The 23,114-nt window shown below is 37.1% G+C and overlaps 2 protein-coding genes across 3 annotated transcripts in view; one reads left to right on the top strand and one right to left on the bottom strand.

Annotated features, from left to right (window-relative positions):
• The window catches only part of birc5b (baculoviral IAP repeat containing 5b), a 30,205-nt gene extending 17,612 nt beyond the window's left edge, over positions 1-12,593 (top strand). The window contains exons 1-4 of one of the 2 annotated variants that reach the window (XM_067371060.1): positions 7,988-8,113; positions 8,267-8,376; positions 8,539-8,656; positions 12,500-12,593. In XM_067371060.1, the coding sequence (XP_067227161.1) occupies positions 7,988-8,113; positions 8,267-8,376; positions 8,539-8,656; positions 12,500-12,580 (435 nt within the window). In that variant the 3' untranslated portion in view covers positions 12,581-12,593. Of the gene's footprint in view, positions 1-7,987; positions 8,114-8,266; positions 8,377-8,538; positions 8,657-12,499 lie in introns of those variants that run through there. The other variant, XM_067371061.1, reaches the window with a different exon arrangement.
• Positions 12,594-20,067: 7,474 nt separating this feature from the next.
• Positions 20,068-23,114, bottom strand: neurod4 (neuronal differentiation 4). The gene is made up of 2 exons (XM_067371503.1): positions 22,909-23,114; positions 20,068-21,816 (listed from the first exon to the last, which is right to left on the bottom strand). The coding sequence occupies exon 2, from the start codon at positions 21,808-21,810 to the stop codon at positions 20,752-20,754; it is 1,059 nt and encodes a 352-aa protein (XP_067227604.1). The 5' UTR covers positions 21,811-21,816; positions 22,909-23,114; the 3' UTR covers positions 20,068-20,751.

The raw sequence follows: 23,114 nt of genomic DNA, 5'->3' as shown, positions 1-23,114 counted from the left end.
AAACCTACTTACAGTTTGGGGCTGATATACAGCAGCTTCTGCTTTAAAGTGGGAACTGCTTCTTTCAGTAAAAGCCTTTGTGCATTTGTGCAGTAATAGCCATCCAGCATTGAACTTGTGTAGATTCTGGAAGCTGTCTTCAGCGCCGCATCCAGTGTAGAAAATATCACAGATTATAATGGTTTCTATTATCTTTTGACGCGTCGCGTCGCGCCGCTCGCGTCCGGTGTAAACAACTCTTCCGCTTTCATTATGCTGCGCCACATGGCCTCGCCCACTTTGTTGCGTGTTCCTGGGGCGTGTTTTGCAGGGTTTATGATGTCATCAACCTGGGAAGAAGCTCGTTGTAGTCCAAACCGGTCGTTTTTGTAGGCATTAAACTGCCATAGACAATATCTCCATTTGCATTGAACTTTAAGCGCTGTAACTTTGCAGATACTGTTTATGCTCAAGCAGCAACATTGCACACTAACTAAAGTTAAAAAAGTGAAATTGCATTGAACCACCCCTTTAAAGTCATTGATTAGCATATTCTGTCATGATAATCTATAAATCGCTCGTGTGGGAACTGTTGTCAGATCCTACAGAGCCAGAGAATATTTGCTGCATGAAGATAAAACAGGTACAGTTTAGTCAAAGACTATAGAATAATACAAGACGTGTCACTCGTATTGTTTTGAATGGGAGAAAGTGAAACTGGCAATATGGCGGAATAAGTCCCGCCTTCTAAATAAGAGCCAATAGCCGACTGGTAAAGTCACGCGTCACTGCAGCAGCCGTTAGAATCACCGGTCTCTATAGAAACAGAGAGACGCGCATGCGCATTAGCTTGATCCAGCCTGAAATTTTTTTTTTTTGTCATGACTCGAGCGTTTAGAAACTAAATTTATGAGCCGGTTGTTGTTAGATTTCATCGGTGATTTCAAATATGAAATTTAATCGTAAGGTTGGCAAACAGTTTTGAAGAATTTGGTGTTTCCCCGTTCAAAGAGATTGCATGATGCCCAGGATGCCCGAGAGGCGTTTCAAAAATGGCCGCCGAGTGAAATGTCTTGTCTTAAAGGGACTTTGGTTTACCCTGTGTCTCAATCAGCTCCCTAGTTCAGTAGTCAGGGCACTGACCAGGGAGTCGGCCATTTTAAGGGCTGTCTCAGTCGCAGAATCCTTCCAGGGCACTGAAACGTTCGCTCCCTGAAAAATCCCACAATGCACCGTGAAAACCATGGAGCATCGATGCCCACTATGCTCCTTTAACGGAAGTTCTGAAGCGCGAAACTTGAATCATGTGAGCCAACTCACTACACATAACGATACGCGATAGATGTTTTTAAAAATACAAACCGTTATTTTATTATATTTCAGCATAAAGATACATCGCTAGACAGATAATGAACATAATCTAGCTAACACTTATAATTTATTCACGGCTGAAATGTTGCACGTATAAGTAACAAGCAAATAATTAATCATAATGTAGTTTAAATAACATTACAAGTAATGTCAGAAAATATCAGCTCTGTTATTGTTCATAAATACCAGTAGTGATTCATAAGTGTCCCAATGTGTAGTGAACCAGCATCTTTTACTGACCTTACCAGTGCCCGAATTCGTGTACACGATATAATGATTCACGAGCTCGGGAGCTAGGGAACTGATTGAGACACACCCTTAGTTTAATTACGGTTATAATTTGTCATGTTGTCATCTTGCTTTTATGACATGCTATTGCATTTGTGTTATGTACTATATTGCAATAACATGGCCTCACTTCTTTGTTGCAGGGGCAGGGTTTGTGTAAATTTTAGGGTTAGTAATGTCACCAACCCGGGAAGAAACTTGTTGTGGTCCCCACCAGCCATTTGTTGTAGTCCTTAAACAGAGAATTCTTTAAAAGAAAATATCTCCCTTTGCATTGAACTTTGAGTGTCATAACTTTGAAGACGCTGTTAATGCTCTAACAGCAACATTACACACTAACTAAAGTACACATTAAAAAAGTGAAATCGCAATGAACCACCCCTTTAATATAGTTCATTATTATAGGTTTTAAGTTTTTAGTCATTTTGAGGACTACTGAATGTTTTCGTGCAAGTGAGATGAGTAAATGCATGTTCACATTTAGTCTAGAAATACAATAACCAACATGTTTTCACAGCGCACATCACCTCTGCATTTTATTTCTCTCAACATGACGACAGGAGAGCTGTCAGTCAATAAATGCGTTACTTATTTGAAAAAGTAATTGAAAAAGTAATGTGTAACTTTACTTGTAATGAGTTACCCCCAACACTGCTTTTGACCGATTACAATTCATGTAAAATCTCACTCAACCTATATTTTTGGGGGGCAGGACAACCTGTTTGTATTTTTGCAATAGCATACAATTTGGTACCAATAGTGGCACAAAAATGACATGCTTCACCTTTCAAAATCATTACAAGCTGCAAGAGCATTTTCTTGGCTACATAAACTTTGGTACATTGATAATAATTTAAAAAACACAAAATAATAGCAACTAAAATATTATTTTCTAAAATGTGTATTCTGTATATCACCATTCTAAAGCATTAAATGGCGGCAATTTGCACCAAAAAGTCTACACGGTCATTATTCTTTCTTGCCATGTCATTCATGCACATTTGCAGGCCACTTCTGGGATGGCTGGATGAGGAACGCATTTCACAACTTACCCTAAGTTTTCCTTCCTCTCCTTTCTTCATCTTAAACTACTCATGACTTTTATGCATCGAGAGAGCTGCAGCATATGTGCCATGTGCTCTGAGAACATACCGTATATATCAACAGCAGTGTGTGCTGGAGGACGGGTGGTGAATTTAGAGACTACGCTGAAAGGTCAAAGAGACGTCCAGCACCCAGCCCACCATATAAATAATAACCTAGACTTACACTGCAAGAGGAAAAACAACAGAGTAGGAAACAAATTATATATTAATAAAGGTGCTGATCTGACATTTAAAATAGTTTATCATGTTGTGTCATTTTGTTCATATAACCTTTTTTGATGTTTTCTCCTAGATACATCAAAAATGGGAAAATAATACAACCTTGCATAGTGCAAGGTTAAAGTGTTTTATTTTGATATGCATTAAATATGCGTGGGACCTTCACGCTTCCGCTTCAGTGCCCTTGAAAAGCACAGAGCCAGCAACCGGCATATGAGTATCCGTTTGCATGACAGTGGATGATCACACTAAAATTAGAATATTGATCAAGAGTGGATCCATATCAGTTAGGTTCCTGTGCAACAAGAAGGAAAGATTTCTAGAAAGCTCTTGGAGGGATGAGACATTTCCAAACGGATAGCCTGTGTGCTTTTCCAGCTCTGCGTATGAGGAGAATGTTGAAGTTGACTGTCACTCTCTCTCACACAGAGATGCTAATTTCACACCTTTGGCAGAAGACAGAGAGCCTCCTAATACCATGTCTGCACCCATCTATCTCAGCAAATATCCAGGCTTGTACATATAGACGCTTACACGTATACACACTTACATGAGCACACATTCATCTCAAGCTTCACTATAATCTCATTTATGACAAACCTGTGTCAAATGCGTCTCTTAAAAGCGTGTTTGATGATCATATTAAAAAAGCCACTCATTCTGTCAGGTCAGTCTAACAACTGGAAAAAAAATGCAAAATCATATATTAAGAACAATAAATAGTAATAAATATAAATAAACGTTATTACTTACATTAATAATCACATTAAAAACAATATATTTTGATATCTATAATATAAAAAAATGAAATTAATGAAAATATAAAACATTGCAAGTTTTTTAAAAGCTTTACTGCAACGTTCAAAATTCACAAAGTGTGAACATTGCCTGACCTTCAAAGCTAAACTCTATTTTACTTCCAAGTACGCATATTAAAAGTCACAAAATGGTTCTTGACCATTTTTCTTTTCTTTTCAACTGCTGATGTCCTTCACATTGGTGACGTTTAAAAGGTCATTCCAGGAAGATTTTTGACAGAATATAGTTCATTAATGGCTGTGGGCAATATTTCTTCTGAAATTGTTAGCACACTCAATCAAACACATTAACACAAAGCCTACAGGCATGTGCACTTACACACATACACACACACACATAATACGTCTATTGCAAGGATTTTTAGTGGCCTGCGTGTCTCAGATCCAACTCCTTTTAGGTTTATTGGTGAGCATAATGAATGCTGTGACAAAACTATTGAACTTTCTTATTACTGATGAAGAGACAAGAGGAGTCGTAAATCTACCAAAAATGCCAGTTCAAATGTCCATGAGAAGTATACACTTCTTCATACGAAATACAATCTTGATAATGACAACACTGACATGACTAAATTAGAAGAACTAAATGCTGGTCATAGACTGGTGTTGTAACTCCATGAGATGTATCACATCTCCGAAACTATTCATCTATGTCCTGGATGCTATGTATATCTATTGTAAATGCCATAGTACACAAATAATTTTAACCATGAAAATATAGATCAGAGTTATTCTATAATAAACTGTTATATAAACACATAAATCCTGTACGTTTCTGCATATGCAGCAAAAAGGCTCTCCAGGGAAAACAGTTTTGTGCTCCTCGGATGTGCTGTGCTCACATGAGACTGCAAACAGAAATAGAAAATAGTGGATGTTCTTACCTGAACCCCACATTTGACCCTCTTCCTCTGACTGTTTCCCGTCCACTCGTCTCCTCTTTCTGTCTCCGAGGGTCTTTCCACTTGCACCCTGACACCACAAACTCCTCGTAGAAACCCTCGCTTGCATGAACAACAGGGCGTCCGGACTCGGTTCTTTGAGGTTCTGGGGATATTTGGAGCCAAAATAGTCCTGATGAACTTGAGTGTCTCCTGCGCAAAGTATCGCACAGTCACACAGAGACACACATTTCCTTCTTTTAGCCCATCCCACTCTCAGTCTCACCACACTGAGAATACAGGACAAGTGCAAGAGATTCCAGCAGATAATCACACCAGGACTTTAATAAGTAAGGACAACTGTGTGAGGAAGGGGTGAGGAGGAGAACGAAGAGGAGAAGGAGGGAGCGGGTGAGAGAAGGAGAGAGAGAAGAGTCAAGTGTCAATGAAAACACGGATTGGGATGGAGAGGGAGAGAAGTACAGACTGGGGAGATGCATACCTGATAGCCTGTTCTTTGGTTTAATCTTTCCCAGGAATGGTGTGACAAAATCCAAGACTTATTTCATAATATGGACAACTTTGTTGTTGCATAACAAATTATTTATACTGACTTACTTACGTTCTGCTTTCTATGTTGATGGCATTGCTGAAGCTTGGGAATCTTGCAACTAGAGAAGGACATCAGGAAAATTTTCTAGTAAAAGAAAGTATATCCATTCCATCCACTCGAGTATATATATATGGACACTTAAAAATGTATACATACTTATATAAGCATCTCAAGGGCTTCACAGTAATCTCAAATCTCGCTTGTGTGAAATGTATCTTGCTAGGGAAGATTGTAAAAAAGCAATTTATTCTGTCATGTCAATAACAATTGGATTTAAAAAAAAAAATACTAATAAATTATTAATATTATCATGTAGCAATTCTCATTATAATGAATATTATTTGTAAATATTTGTTTAATATTTATATTTATTTAATATTTAGTTTTCAATAACAATATTATCTTGAAATATTTAATATTATAAATAAAATTCTAAATAAATAAATATTATTATTAAACATTATTTATTTAATATTTGTTTATTTATCTGTCAATAAATAAATAAAATAGCGCTGTCAAACAATTAATCGCATCCAAAATAAAAGTTTGTTTGCATGTATGTATAAATATATAAATATATATATATTTTTATATATTTAAATTATATATAAATGTAAATATTTGTATAGAAATATAAGACATTTTTCTTAAATATATACATGTATGTGTGTATATTTATATATACATAATAATAATACACAAAACAAACAAACATATATTATGTAAACACAGACTCTTATTTTGTACACGATAACCACAGTTATCATTGAACAGCCCTAATATACATAAATATGTATATATAAATACACACACATACATGAATATATTCAAGAAATATTTAAATGTATATGTGTATATACATTTATATATAATTGATAATATTTATAAAAGTAAGTATAAATATATTTTTGTTAAATATATACATGCATGTGTGTGTATTTATATATACATAATAAATATACACAGTACACACACATATATTATGTAAACAAACTTTTATTTTTTTGACAGCACTAAAAAAAAAAACACAATCTTCTGCCTTTTCCGTTTGAAGTTTGGGAGTCATGCAACTGGAGAAGGATATCAGGAAAATTCCAGTCATGTTGAAGCTGCGACACATGACTATTGGGGATCTGTGTTCGATTCCGGTCCGGGTCATGTCCTGATCCCTCTCTCTCCACTTTCCTGTCAGATCTCCAGTGTCCTGTGAAGTAAAGGAAAAAGCCAATGAATAAAATAAACATTTCAGCCATCCAATGCAATTCCATGTCAGTTCCTTCTAGTCTGTGGCTTGATGAAGCATTCACTTTGTGACTTTTCCCAAGCCACAAACAAGATGGATGCCACACAACATCTGATGGCGACGTATTCCCGCTTAACTTCTCCTAAGTGGGCGACAGCTCCGGTGTGGGGTCTCGCCTGAAAGGAATGCGCCAAATGTCATGTCTGATGTGAAACTCTAGACTTGAATATTAAGTGACAAACTATAACCACAAAAGAGAGAACAAGCAGCAACAAATCTGCAAAATCTCACAAATCATTTCACGGAAAAACCTCCTTTAGGATTAATATGACCATCCTAGTTGAGTCAGCTCACATTCACCTTTCAGGCAGATTAACATATTAACTGCAGAATTTGTTTATGACACACAAACCAACACTCAGGGAAGTTCCTATCAGATGAAGGGCAGAGAGGGGTGGAGGGGCCACTTTTTTGAAGCAGTAAGCACATTTCAACAGCCAGGCGCAGTGAGATACAGTTACAGAACATGGTGACAGCAGCAGGGCCTTTCCCTATACCAGTCATAAACAGCTTCCAATGCTCACACCGCAAACCATTAATGTTGTCTGCCACTCACTATGATCTCACTTTATGGTGTATGTATTGGCTTACGGTAATTGGTTTGGCTCCAGTAAAAGGGACACAACTTGCCGAGGCCTCTAGACTCATGTTTGTGTCTAGTAAATGGTGTGCAGCCCAGGGAATCTACTATTTCTACTGGAGAACTTATGTGTGCAGCCTGTAGCGGTTAACTACATAACACAGGAATCTTTATAGGGCTTGTTAAGGATTATGCTTGACATGAGGTCTCCATTCCGAAGCATTTACTATGTGGTTTTATGGCATATAAAATAACAAAATTCGCAACGACGCAAGACTCAAAATACTTTGAAAAAAACTCATATAGATAATAACTTTTAATTTCAGAACATTTGGTCCAAGAAAACGGCATGAAATAAATGTATAAATAAAAATCTAGATTTATATGACTTAATTTTCGGTTCTAGAAAACAGCACAATAAAATATAACACATCCTATATTTTTTTCAGTCATTTAATCAAAACTTTTTTTTATCTGATATTTTGTTTGTAGTTCAAATTTTGTGTTTTTGTTCGTCCAGCAGAGGGAGACATCACATTACTGTTTTAAATGTTTGACATTGACCAGGTTCAGTGAACTAAGTGAATATTATCATCATTTTAATACGAAATGATTATTCATACAATACAATGCTATAGAGATTGATAATGTTCAAGTATAGCATCCCAAATTTATCCAACAGGTTCTTGTTTTACAACGTTTTCTTCTTTAAATGCTCTGACAGCTGTCAGCGATTCATCAATAATCAAAAGCACCCAACCAATTAAACCGCAGCACTCAGCCAGGTTTATAGTGAGATGTTGAGTTGTACTCTGTTTGTGCTTCAGAAATGTCTAACGCAGAAGTGATTGCATCCCGGCTTTTGTCGTTTAACCAGATGTATAATTACGAAAAGCGTCTTCAGACTTTTTCCGAGTGGCCTTTTCGAGAAGATTGCCAGTGCACACCAGAGCTGGTGAGTGCGTTAGAAAAAAGTGTGGAAACAGACTAATAATAGCTAGGTGTAAGTTAAAATGACAACAAATTAGACCGTGTTGAGTACATGGACTTAAGCAGTTTTACAAAATCACTGCTGCTTTAATTAAAAGAATGCCAATCCTCTCTTCAGATGGCCAAGGCAGGTTTTGTGCACTGTCCCAGTGAGAATGAGCCAGACGTGGCCTGCTGTTTCTACTGCCTCAGAGAGCTGGAGGGCTGGGAGCCAGAAGACAACCCCTGGTGAGCTCCTGCAGCACATCTATCGCCATTGTTTTTCTGAGAACACCTTTTTATTGTTTATCTACAGTTGTAAACATGAAATTGTAGCAGTTTACTTTGGGTGGAAAAGGGGAACACTAAATCAACACTAAACGACATTAATCTCTTTTATTGACTGTTAAGGTCCGAGCATGCCAAACGCTCCCCCAATTGTGGCTTTCTCCATATGAAAAAGACGTTTGACGATCTCACGGCCATTGAGTATTTTCAGCTGGAACAGGAGCGACTTCGCATCTATATTGTATGTGTGAATGAGTTCAAGTGTTTCCCCTGATAGCACACGTACATCTCGGAGACGTCTATTTGATGTGTGTGTTTACGTCTGGAAGACGTATTATTTAGGTTGTTTGCTCATCTGGAATACGTCTATAGGACGTATCCTGTCAGATGTCAAATAGACGTTTAGAAGATGTCTTTAAGATGTTTATGATTTAGAATGTATGTAAAACTGACATCTTAAAGACGTCTATCAGATGTTTGTAAACAGCAGATGCTTTCCAGATGAAGTGATCTTTAACAGACGTCTTGCAGATGTACGTGTGCTATCTGGGATCCCAACCTTTTTTTGCCACGGCAGTTTTGATAAGTCAAAAACCCACGGCACACCATGCACTGAAACAACAGAATTGCACAAACATACAGTGCTTCAAATGGCATATTAAAACTGGATATTATATTAAAAGTAATACTCGCATTTAATGCGGGACTTCAGCTCCATGACACTGTGCGCGAATTGATGTAACTTCCGTAATCTGACAGTGAAAGGCTCACTATGAACTCAATAATTTGTTTGTTTGTTTTTGTTTGTTAACTGGGTATAATGAGATGACATTTATTATTCTGCTCGCCCTTCAACCAACAAACATTAAAAGTGTAAAAGCATCAACAAGGTAGCCTACTTTCAACAGGCCATGAAAAAGCGCGATTCTTTCCACCGCAATAACGGACGGGTTAAACATAACTATAGTGATATATATCTGTATTATGTAATGTACGTTGCCTTAAAGTTCATGAACTTCTTGATACTATTTCAATGTGTCAACACAAAGTGTATTGATACTATTTCAAAGTGATTTCCATCATTTTTACAGATAATTAACTGTATTTACCTGTGAAAACAAACCTGTCAAGAGACGTGAGGCTTTGAGGAGAAAAACGAAAGATTCTTCGTGCATTCCAGTGAATTATTAATGGGATACATATTATGGTAAATTATATCGGGAGAACAGACCAAACATGCGCAGTATATGTTGTCGTTTTTCATACTATTACAGTGGAATGCAAAGGGACAAAAGAAAATAATCACGAGGATAGAAAACGGCAACTGAAAAGAGCTTTTGCCATTGATATTCTTGTTATAACATGTCGTGTTAAAATACCAAGCGTTACGCTATTCTCATGTCTGAAAATAAAACATTGAAAGAGAAATTGACAGCTCATTCAGTCAAACTGAGGGATAAGTTTTATTTGTAGGGCAACCTTATGATTTGAAATGATTCGTTTCAGTCTCTTTAAAGGGGCTCTATGTAAGATTTTTACTTTAATAAAGCATAAAAATACCCTAATATGTTTGCAGATATTTAGGAAACATGCTAAGTTCACCTACTTGTTTCTCAGAGAAACAATACTACAGCCAGATATTCTACTTTGAAAATGTGCGTTCCGTGTCGGAATGTCTGTTTTTGTTTTGGTCTGTGCGAGACCATGTGCTGCCAGTTTATCCAATAGTATTTCAACATCGCAGGCTGCCAGTTGGCGGAAAACAACGCGTATTGCAGCCATGGAAACCAGCAACAAACTGGGTCAGAGAATCCGGCAATAACATCAGCTGCGCGTTCCTGCTTGTCACGGTGAAGTGACGCACACCCGCGCGGGCGCCTCCTCTCTCTCTCTCTCTCTCTCTCTCTCTCTCTCTCTCTCTCTCTCTCTCTCTCTCTCTCTCTCTCTCTCTCTCTCTCTCTCTCTCTCTCTCTTCTCATTCGCTCCGTTTAAGTAGTGCTTGTATTGCGCATTAATTTTAGTCATTCCCGCAGGTCTCGCGCTCACACCGAAAGCGCGCGCAATACTGATCTATTAGTGGAGCGAACAAGCCACGCTCAGTCTCAAACAGACAGAAGTCAAACAGTACCAAAATATGCGCCTTCCTGCGCTTAAATTGTCAAATACATACAAAAGTATGTCAAAACCAGCGGCACAAGCAATCTTGGCGAGTATACAGATAAACACCGTCAGTTTTGAATCATTAAATAGCTGTGAATCTATGTCGTGTAAGAGTAGTACTGTAGGTCCGTTGAACACCTCTCATAAACTCTTAAAGGGTCAGCAGTCCAATATTCCTGCTGTCTGTCATGTTAATCAAAGAACAAAAGACAAAGAAAATCACTTTCTGCTCTTGACTGAATACGTTTTATAACTTTAATGGTAAGAATTGTTTGCAATAAAGACTACAGAAATGAAGGTAACCAATGCAAAATAACACTGTGTTATTTTACATTTGATTACTTTAATTTCTGTAGGATTTCTTGCCTGAATAAAAACCCAGTTAACCCGAAAAACTTAGTTTCATAGCTGTCTTTATTCTATTGCATTTATTTGAGCTGTTTATTTGAGCTGTTTATATTTAATTACTGACTTTTACTTTTTTTTTTTTTTTTAATGAAAATAAAACTCTGCATTGAAGAAAAGTAGATTTTTGTTTGTATATGTTGTCATTTATAGTTCTTAGAAAAATCGGAATCGGCAAAAAATATGTATCGGACGATCACACTAACAAAAAAATCGGAAATCGGTATCGGCCAAGAAAATTGCAATTGGTGCATCTCTACTAAAAAGCCTCTGAATCCATCAGCTTACAGTCTTTAAGTCTCTTCAGCTTTCATTGTCATTTGCACTCCCTATTGTTGCTGGCAACCATATGCTGTAAAAGCTGGCAACCAGTGTCTTTGAACGAGGGGGCGGGCCAAACAATATTTTGAATTTGGACTGCAGTACCTATTTTGAACACTGGGTGTCATTCCTACAGAGAGCCCCTTTAAATGGAAGTTCCCCAAACCGGAAGTGCCACCCATAATTCGAAACGCAGTAGGCTCGTAGCCAAACTATGTTGTTGATGACGAAACAAATAGAACGTCGCTGTCAGGCAATATATATATATATAATATATATTAATAATAATTTTTTTTTTTTTCCCCTAATCAAACAGTGTCAAAGTTTTTGTGGCTTTATTTAGACTATTTAAGCTCAGATTAAGTTATGAGTTGTTGTTTGTTTTTTTTTTTGTTTTGTTTTTTAAATCAGCGAATTATAACGTGCCCTGAGACCTTAAGTGCATCGCATTATGTTTATCTTACAGCTTATAATGTTTATTGTAGCAATATGGGCGCTCCCTTTTTTTTTTTTTTTTTTTTTTTTTTTTGTTGTTGTTGTTGAATACATCTCATTGTAAAGGCTAACTAGCTAATAGGTGAAGCTAGTACCGCAAGAGCGATTAAAAGCATAGGGAGTCGTTTGTTCTCAATCGCTCTCGTGATACTTTGTCATACGTCGATCGGTTTGAGCAGCGCCGATGCATCTCGAACTAGATGGCAAATACCAGACTAAGAATCTTCTCAGCTCTTCAAATACAAAGACCGTTTCTTGAGTAAAGAGAACGCTACATGTATTCAAACACCAGTTCTTTATTTACCTTTGCATTGCAAACAAGCAGAGATCTCCATACTGCGTGCGGCATTCAGTCACGATAGAGGCGGTGCCGAGTTATGAGGTTTGACTGACGGTTTTGAGGAGTTACGAGGTTTAGTCATAAGCTATTTAAAATTTTCATTGGTTTAATATTTGTAAAACACACATACTGGCATTAAGGATGATCAGTAGCATTGATTAAACAAAAGTTAACTTATATTTGTTTGTATATATATATATATATATATATATATATATATATTAATATATATTAATATATATATATATAATATAATATATATATATATATATATATATATATATATATATATATATATATATATATATATATATAAATTTTCCTGTATAAACACTAACTTTTTTTTTTTTTCCCCCTCTCCAGAGGAAGATGGGTCACAGGAAGATAGCCTACTTTCGTGATGAGGTGGAGGCCACAAGCAAAAATCTTAGAGCTCTAATTTGATATTCAGTGATGCTAAACTATTTTAATGGCATGCTTTATTTGAACTTTATTTCACCAATAAATTAAATCTTTTTATGGTTCATCCATTTTTTTTATTTTTATGTGTGTGCGTGTGCCACTGACACCTGCAGCTCCTTTTAGACCTTTCTGAATCTAAGTTTAGTTGAACCACATGGCACCTGAGAAGCATCCCTGTCCCTTATACGACTCCACCTACAGTATCTGTAAATTGTTTAACAGAAAAGTATTTGACACATTCTAGTTATGTAGCTAAACTTTCTACTTTTTCTCTTTTCTGAGACCTCCTTCCATCCAAACCTTGACCCTGGGCAGATGGCCCTAAGCCCCTCCCTCTCAATACCAACTGTTGCCCCTATAACATCTGTCACTCTAGATTGTAGTGGAGTTGGTGAGAACTGTGGGTAAAAACAAAGTCTACCACTGGAGGGCTCAGAGGGCTCTGGTACTGACTCAGGATTGCTAGTGTTTCGAGGTGCAGACAGGAAAGAAATGAGGTCCATTAGGATATTTTGTCTTCGTGATGTGGTTCTTGGATGAATCCTGTGCTGTATTTAAAATAAAATGTGAGGCATTCTTTAGTGATGATGGTATAAAAAGCTTTAGTTTGTCTGTATTTGTGTTTGGGATGGGGTAGGCGAGGGATTAGGGATGCTATCCCATCTCCCCCTTCCTATGCCCTGGATTACTGTCTAATGCAACACTCTGGACACTGAGCCCCGATCAACTGCTTAATTCTCCTTTATCCGCTCGCAACAGAGCAAATAGAAAAATAAGACATTTTTAAAAAAAAAAAAAAGTGATGTAACATTCATCTAGAGAAGGAGCTCAAAGGAGACTCCTTAAACTCAAAATAACGATGGTCTGGAATCACGCTTTTGATTTCATGTAGTTGCATCATTATGTGGAAGTTTCTTTTTCACAACTTTTAAATGTTGAATTGTCCAGCAGCTTGCTGCTCCAGTCTATATGCATGCAGGTGCTTTAGGCATTTTGGATATTTTAAGTCTTTGTCAACTAATTGTTAATAGCAACTGAATTTTCTGCCTTTCAGCTGTAGTAACTTTAATGCCCACATCACATGAGCAGCATATGAATATCAAATACTGGTGCACATCACTTCCTGTCTCCTCACAGGGAATGACAGGTGTCCACACTCCACACTGACTGGGGTTTCTCCTCTCAAAATGTGGCATATGGACAAACTGACAGATGTTCCCAACAGAAAGTTTACAACCTGAGAGTGCCATTGGGGCCCATCTGTTGCTGTGCGCGGGTCCTCCCCCTCGGCTCTCCTCATCTTACACCAGAAGAGGCTCCGCCACACACCCCTGCCTCACCTCCGCTCAGCATCCCCTCCTTTCACACATAATTCAACTCCCACCCCATTCAGCCTTTGACACACTGAGCCAAATTAATGCTGAGGGACTCACCTGGAAGAGCGTAGATTAGCTCATGCTGGGGCCAAACAGACTAAACAAAGACCTATTCTACCAATGCTTGGACTAGACGGACTGTTTTAAAATATATATTGTATTTAAATAATAAAAACACCAGACACTTATGGTCATGGACGTGTATATATATATATATAATATATATATATATAAAGAGACCACTCCAAATTCAGAAATCAATTTTAAGTGGTCTCTTAATTTTTTCCAGAGCTATATATATATATATATATATATATATATAATGTATGTATGTATGTGTGTATATATATATATATATATATATATATATATATATACTTTTTTTTTTTTGCGTAGTTATATACAGTATCTTGTTATATATTCCTATGTCACGTTATTAATGTCATAAGCCATGAATCCAAACTGTATGGTATTGGATTCAGAATAAGTATTAATGTGTTGTTAATTCCGTATATTAATAATATAGTTAATAAGTTAATTGTACAATACAAACTTTAGAACTGTATAATATAAAATTGTATAATATAAAATATAGAATTTATATAGAATATAGAAAATATAATATTAATATAATATTAATTTATTAATTAAAAAAAAGCAGGGACATTCTTATTTATCATATAAATTATTTTCCAAATATTTGGCCAAATTCAACATGTTCATTAGTAAACATATTCATCAAGCCAATAAGTTTATTTTGAAATCACAATAAATAAATTATATATATATATATATATATATATATATATATAATTATTATTTTATTTTTTGTGTGTGTGTATTCAGAATAATATTTGTTGACTTGTTTTGTGATTTGTCAACTGCATAGTGGCTTTATATAGTGAACTTGAATCTCTTTAAGACTTTTCCATATAGTGATCCAGTCTGCGAACTCCATTATCCTCTGCTTATTTTTCCCCACTTTAGACTTATGAAGGGCACCAGTACATTCAGGCTTATACTGTATTCCATAGCTTATATAGATGATTACATATCTCTCAAATCTCTTGTGACCTTTTCCCTCCCCTTTTCCATCTCTTTCTTACTTTTCCCATCCGTTTCTCTTTTACTCTCCATTACTTTGCATGGCAATCAGTGTGAGCTAACTGCAGGCTCTCTCTCACACAGTCGGGCCCTCCTACCTTGCTTTCTTTTTGTGCCTCCTTCCATAGGGACCCCCATCTGTCCCTCCTCTCCAGCCATTGTGGGGGCTCAAAGCCGGGCCACCTCTACAATGCACTGGGCGTGTAGAGGGGGGAGGCAGGGTAAACATGACAGCGTCGCCATCCTATTAGAAGCTCTTTAACTTTGACAACCCAACACTCTCACAAAGCTCAGAGGAGACGAGTCTAGCCTCACAATGTCACTTTAATGGCTTGTTCCACCCTTCTGTGAACTCTAACCTCCCTTTACCTTTCCTCTGCTGTGGATCGTCTTTGACTCTTTAGTCAGAGCTCAGCTCACAGAGCAGGTGCACCGCCGTGGGGTGCTGCGGTGAAAACCTTCTATCCGACAAATATCTATCTATCTATCTATCTATCTATCTATCTATCTATCTATCTATCTATCTATCTATCTATCTATCTATCTATCTATCTATCTATCTATCTATCTATCTATCTATCTATCTATCTATCGATCTATCTATCTATCTATCTATCATCTGTCTGTCTGTCTGTCATCTATCTATCTGTCTGTCTGTCTGTCATTAATTTGTAAATCCTATCTATCTATCTATCTATCTATCTATCTATCTATCTATCTATCTATCTATCTATCTATCTATCTATCTGTCATCTATCTATCTGTCGTCTATCTATCTATCTATCTATCTATCTATCTATCTATCTATCTATCTATCTATCTATCTATCTATCTATCTATCTATCTATCTATCTATCTATCTATCTATCTATCATCTATCTATCTGTCATCTATCTATCTATCTATCTATCTGTCATCTATCTATCTATCTGTCATCTATCTATCTATCTATCTATCTATCTATCTATCTATCTATCTATCTATCTATCTGTCATCTATCTAACTATCTATCTATCTATCTATCTATCTATCTATCTATCTATCTATCTATCTATCTATCTATCTATCTATCTATCTATCTGTCTTTCTGTCATCTCTATATATCTATCTATCTATCTATCTATCTATCTATCTATCTATCTATCTATCTATCTATCTATCTATCTATCTATCTATCTATCTATCTATCTATCTATCTATCTATCTGTCTGTCTGTCAGTCACCCCTATCTATCGATCGATCTATCCATCCATCCATCCATCCATCCATCCATCCATCCATCCATCCATCCATCCATATCTATCTATCTATCTATCTATCTATCTATCTATCTATCTATCTATCTATCTATCTATCTATCTATCTATCTATCTATCTATCTGTCTGTCTGTCCGTCCGTCCGTCCGTCCGTCAGTCTATCTATCTATCTATCTATCTATCTATCTATCTATCTATCTATCTATCTATCTATCTATCTATCTATCTATCTATCTATCTATCTATCTATCTATCTATCTATCTATCTATCTGTCTGTCTGTCTATCTATCTATCTATCTATCTATCTATCTATCTATCTATCTATCTATCTATCTATCTATCTATCTATCTATCTATCTATCTATCTATCTATCTATCTATCTATCTATCTATCTATCTGTCTGTCTGTCTGTCTGTCTGTCTGTCTGTCTGTCTGTCATCTGTCTATCTACTGTCTAGCAGATTCAGCATTTTTTGTCGTCTTTTTCCAAACTTCATCCTCCGTCATCCTACTCTTCTCTGTTTCCTCATCCAGCTGCCTTCTTGTATACACCATATCAGTCTCATTGCACTCTGTCTCTGTACCTTGACCTCACTGTTCTCCGGCCTATCCAGTGTGTTTGAGCGAGTGTGTGTGATGTGACTCATGAGGAGGAGGATCACAGCGTTAGCTGAAGCTTAAAGGCAGGGGATTACGGCAGCACAGACACTGATTAAAGCCTTCCAGCCTCCTATGGCCCCATTAATACAATCTTAATCACAATGCTTTATCCCCATCTCCCCCCTATGGATCAGGACCTTTCATTTAGTGGGAGACTGCGTTGTTTGGCCAATGGATTAGTGCCAGAGAGACAAAAAGCTGGGGAGGAGTGAAAGAGGTTTCAGACTGCACTTTAATGTCCCATCATCCACTTCTCTCTAACTCACATTTTAAAATCACAACTCCACAAGGCATATAACTACCTCATAGAGAGACTGTCTACTGCAGAGGTCTTCAACCCTGAATTGACTTCTAACCAGCTGGTGTCAAGGTGATTTTAGTGAATGTATGAAGTCAGTTCCCCTCAAGTTCACACAGGTATTCTAACAGAGTACTTGTTTTGAAATGTTGTTAATTAATGCAATGCATTTATACATTTTTCGATTCAAAATGGCTGAAATGTCTACATACTCTTTGGGCCAGTGTAAATCAAACTGTCATCTGCTTTATTCACCTGCAGTGGTCAGTCAGATAATTCCTTTTGGCTGTATTGGAAGAAGATTTCAATTTAATTTTGGGTTACTACACTGTAGTATTCTTATTTTTTTATATAAACTTTGTAGGGGTATTTGCTGTGGCACGGAGGTCACAGCGACAACCATCTGCCCTATGGGAAAACGCAACAGTCTTCACGTGCCTTTTCATTTTTACTGGCACATTTCTTCTCTATGCTTTCTCATCTGTTTTCAAAGGATATGTCGACAGCAGCTGACAACTCTGAAATTGTTCCCTTGTTTCAGCCCTGCTGAGTTCTGCACAGACGGCTGATGTATTGGCAATGAACAATGCCAAAGACTCTCTTAAAACATCTTATATAGTTTTTATATAACTTCTGTGGATAGTAATTTGCAGTTTTATGAGTAACTTGCTGAATTATAAATTAAAATAAACTTGTGAATTGATTTGCTTGAAAGGTGTTCTATTTATTTATTTAATATATATATATGTATATATGTATGTGTGTGTGTGTGTATATATATATATATATATATATATATATATATATATATATATATATATATATATATATATAGTAAGCATGTCCAAACATGTCATTTTAAAGTACATTATATATATATATATATATATATATATATATATATATATATATATATATATATATATATATATATATATATATATATATATAATTAATGTACTTTAAAATGACATGTTTGGACATGCTTACTTTATTTAGCATTTATTTTAAAGAATATATTTTTAAAGCAATATTTCTTTTTTTTAAAATATTGTATGATAGTAAATATTAAAAATATGTTTTAAAATAATAATATGATATAATACTAAAATATATAATAATAAAATATATTTTTAAAGTTTTTTTTACAAACTGTTAGATTTAAAATTATAACATATACATATACATATATACACACACATACACACTAATACATATATAAACAAATATGTTTTTTCAGTTAATGTGCTGAACTACACCCGGGGCCCATTTCAGAAAGGAGGTTAAGTGAAAACTCTGAGTATGTTAACCCTGAAATGAGGGAAACTCTGGGTTTTCCGTTTCAGAATGGGAAGTATGTCAAACCATAGAAAACAGGGTAAGTCAAGCCTAAATGCTCTTGATGGCACAGCCTGAAAGCCTTGTGTGCACTTGACTCCCTCCATTCTGTCCTTTCCTTATCTTCACCCACTCAAACCATATTGACGTGTGGAACTATGTGTCATTCCAATGCCCAGCTGACTCACAAGAGGACAGGGAAAGGCGCCACTCAAGAATAAGGCCGTTCACCTCCTCTGTTTTGGTTTACTCCCTCTCCCACTTTCTCTTTTTCCCCTTTACTCTCTCTCTCTCTCTCTCTCTCGCTAGTTTGGCCCCAGCTGTCCATCAGCCCCCCGCAGTTCTCCCAGCTGTCTCGGCTCTCCGAACGAACAGCCTCACAACAATGCAGGTCAGAGGTCGAGAGAAAGAACACACTGCACTTACAATAGACCAGTGGCGCCCGCTAAAACAATCGCTCCCTTTTTCTCCTTCACTTCTCTCGCCTTGCCAGGGCTGGAAAAGACAAACCTTTGGAACGGTGGATGAGGTGGGGTCCACTTGAGGCAAAACAGGCGCCCATTCTCATCTTAATGCAGCTTCCAACAATAAACACACTTTCACACACTTTTTCTCTGGCTTGTCACCCCATCATCCCTCTGTTTGTTCGTTTGGAGAGGCATTGCATTGTTCGATATGAGCACAAAGCTAAAGTCAACGATCATCCTGTACTATGGTTTGTGGAAAAAGGCAATCTTTTATACATTTAAATACAGCTATGTGACATACTAGAGTTACAGGAACCATTAAAATCGCACTGTAATTCTTTTTGTTCCCTACATCATTAACCCCCTTTTTGTGTGCGTGTTTTGTTTTGCTGATTTCCCCAACCATTTTGGCAATGAAAAGGCTGGGAAAACGCAAGTGAGAGTGAAAGGGGATCCCATGACACAGTCACCTGTTCCACGGCTATGTGTTCCCATGGCTCCACATGCTCCACTGACTCCCATGCCCATCATAACACTTATAATAATCACTAAAACATCTATTATTATTATTATTATTATTATTATTATTCAACATCAAATTAGTGCAATTCTGCCTAATGCAATGATTATGTTATGCAACTTTTTCTAAAATGAAATCGAGTATTATTTGCATTGCAGAATCCATAAAGAAATAATATTGTAAAATATTACAGCTGTACTCTAGTTTGGTCTAAAAACTAGACTATGAAATAAATATTAAGCATAACAGTCAGTAATATTTGATTATTTAAATGACAAAAGAATCAAATATCACATATATTTAAATGCAATGCATTTTTAAATGTCTGGTTTTATTGTTAAAATTATAGCAAATCTAAACAAATATGATCATAATAATGGTAAAAAGCAAAATAAAGAAACAAAATAGTGTCATATTATATAAGAATATTTATTTTATTAAGTGCGAAACAGGTAAATATTTACAAACGCTTGAGCAAAATTACAAACATTGTGGAGAATGACAAAAATACATTAAACTGAATGATAAATAAATTAGATACTTTATGAGCATTGGTAGCAGTGACTGGCAGTGTACCAAAGAACCAATAAAAACAGTGCTGACAAATTGTTTCAAAACAGATACAATTGTCATCAAAATAAATAATAAATACAGTCATAAATAAATGCATTTGTTATGGCAAATGTAGTGTGTTCAATTTAGTGTCCTTTTCCTTCATTCATTAATCTGTTGTGTTTTGTTTAGTGGTTGAACAGTGCTGAAGATACTGAGGTTCTTACTCTCCTTAAAAACAGTTTGATGGCATGTTTCCAAAAAAGCCATCCTGTTTGAGGAGGAGAACATCAAGTGTACACAGAATACAAATCCCAGAACAATTAAAAATAACATTTAAAATAGTAACAAACTCAGCTGTGACAAAAACAAGAATAAATTAACAAAAAAAATATGCATCTCTTTCTCAGTACTTCAATTGCCACAGGTAGGTTGCGTTTCTCTCTCAGTGACCGCTATGGTCTCTTAAGGGATCAGACAGGATACATGCAAAGTGTCTCCTTAAATGTGCTGGGCCCCTGGAGGCACACTGAGGAGCAGGAGGCAGAATTGCTGAGCGTCTCTGGTGGTCATATTTGTTTATTCGCTGTAAATGCTGCTCATCTGTGATGTCACAATGTGCGAAGGGGCAAACGGCTCGAAAGCCATGTCTAAAGGAAGCTCGTAACGGGAGGCTGGGAATAGAGGGTGACCCTGAGGAGCTGGAAGACCGGCCAAGGAGGTGGGCGGGTAAGGGTGCGAGGAGATGTAATGCGCGGCGTGGGTCGGGTGAGGGGTAAAGTTCCTCTCGGCCTCATGAGGAGACGGCTCCTGCTTGAGGGCGAAGTTGCCGCTGATGCTGAGCGGCGGCGTAAGAGGGCCGTCGTAAGGTGGCGTGCCGCTGCTACATTCGTTGGGTGAGGAGTTCTCATAGGCAGCCCCTTTGAAACCCTTCAGATGAAGCAAGTGTGAGGCCTCCAATGAGCCGTAGGGTGGACTGGGAAGTCCCGGTGAGGGATAGCTAATGGGGTGACCCTGCGGACCACCTGCTCCTGGCACCCCGCACTTTTCATCCAGCTTGTTGAGAACCATAGTTGAGGGTCCAAGTTGGAGGCAGCCGGCTACGAGATTGCTGGTAGGTTGCGAAAGCCCCTTGCAAAGCATCTCCACAAAACCATGGCTCTCAGGTGACTGGCCGCTCTCCAGAACCTCCGAAAGCGCCCAGATGTAGTTGCGGGCCAGCCGCAGGGTCTCGATTTTGGAGAGCTTTTGGGTCTTTGAGTAACAAGGCATGACTCGCCGCAAGTTGTCCAACGCATCGTTCAGCCCGTGCATGCGCGAGCGTTCCCTCGCGTTGGCCTTGACGCGGCGGGCGCGGAAACGCTCTTGTCTGGCTTTGGTCATTTTCTTCTTTTTAGGACCTCTCCGCTTGGGTGCCTTTTCTCCATCGAGACCCATTTCTTCCTCTTCCTCCTCCTCCTCTTCCTCCATATCCTCACTGCCAAGCTCTACAGGTTCACGATTGCTCCTGTGTAGCGCATAGTGACCTATCTCAGGTGTCCTATCACCATCTTGTGAGCTGAGGTCTTCCTCCATCCATCCTAGAGAGCTGACTAGCTCAGTCACATCCCCTGGTTTTCCATAAGGTTTGGTCATCATTGTGATCTGAGGTCACAGGAGAAATATTTGTAAGAACATTGAGTGTACATCTTATTTACATCTCTAGATGTTCAGACTATGACTTTTGAATTGAATAGAGTTAAGACCCTCATCATAGAGAGCACGATTATTGTGATGATATTATGTAGCTTACAGCTCTACAATTCCATTTCTTCTCCTAGTTTTAATGCTTCCATCTAATGGCAAGGACTTTCTGTTTAAACCCTTTGATTTCCGCAGTTATTTTGGAGACGCTGTCCAATCTGGGACACGACTGGATTTAGTCCACAGATAAAGAGCTTGGATTTAATTTGCGGGGAGTCTGTAAACCGGAATCAACAAACACAGGACAAGCCAGACTAATACTACTACATTTTTGAATTTGATTTGATTGAAAGACATCAGCATTGTCTCTAAATATTTTGTCATGGAAATCTGTCGGCCTCCCGCGTTGATGAATTTTCCGTTTGTTTTTCTTTAAAACTCTAGAGCGCGCGCTTTTTAGCGAAATGTTTAGATTAAAGTTACATGCTATTGTGACGATTAGAAACATTAGTTGGTTTGTGCATTGGAGTGTGTCATTTATTTATAGGCTAAGTAGAGCACAAAAGTTTGTAATAATGAATGGAACATATATAGGCGCCCCAGATTTCGACTGCATTAATTTAATGTATCTGTAATAAATAAATAATTAATTGTGCCTTAAAGTGAATAAAAAAATGTGGCAGATGTACTTTGTATTTAATTACTGATGAATTTGAGATTTGAGATCAAGTATGACAGGACATGAAGAAAACATTTTATAATGGATGACTCTGCGTTTAGGACATGCTATTTTATTTTGACTGTTTTATATTATTTTTTGTTGTTTATTCTTATTTTTATGAGAAATCATAAAAGTAATAAACACGTATTATTTCGCCGAATTTGTTTAATCTAAATCTTATATAAATCCTGACATAAATCTACATTTGATCATACATGTCCTAAAACATCTTCAAAAAATACACTTTTTTGCACATCATGAATCACCATAATAGCTGAAAAATATAGCCTATTTGTATAAATGATTAAAAATAGTATTAAAAACAACCTTACCTGTTAAAGTAGCACCTGGATTCACTTCAATAAAACTTTGACCACTTAAAATGTGGTCAGAAAGCCAGAACGCACTGTCAAAATGTTTAAAAGAAATGCTGTAAAAATGTCAAAAACAAAGTTCCAGACGTCCCACTGATCGTTTCTGTTTGTCAACAGTCCGTATGCGCTAGTGCAGGTCCGTTAGCTCTCCATTGGTGCGTCAG

Source organism: Chanodichthys erythropterus, chromosome 20 (genome assembly GCF_024489055.1).
Source record: "Chanodichthys erythropterus isolate Z2021 chromosome 20, ASM2448905v1, whole genome shotgun sequence".
NCBI classification, from domain to species: domain Eukaryota; kingdom Metazoa; phylum Chordata; class Actinopteri; order Cypriniformes; family Xenocyprididae; genus Chanodichthys; species Chanodichthys erythropterus.
The sequence above is the reverse complement of the archived record's forward strand: the minus strand, read 5'-3'. Positions and strand labels throughout refer to the sequence as shown.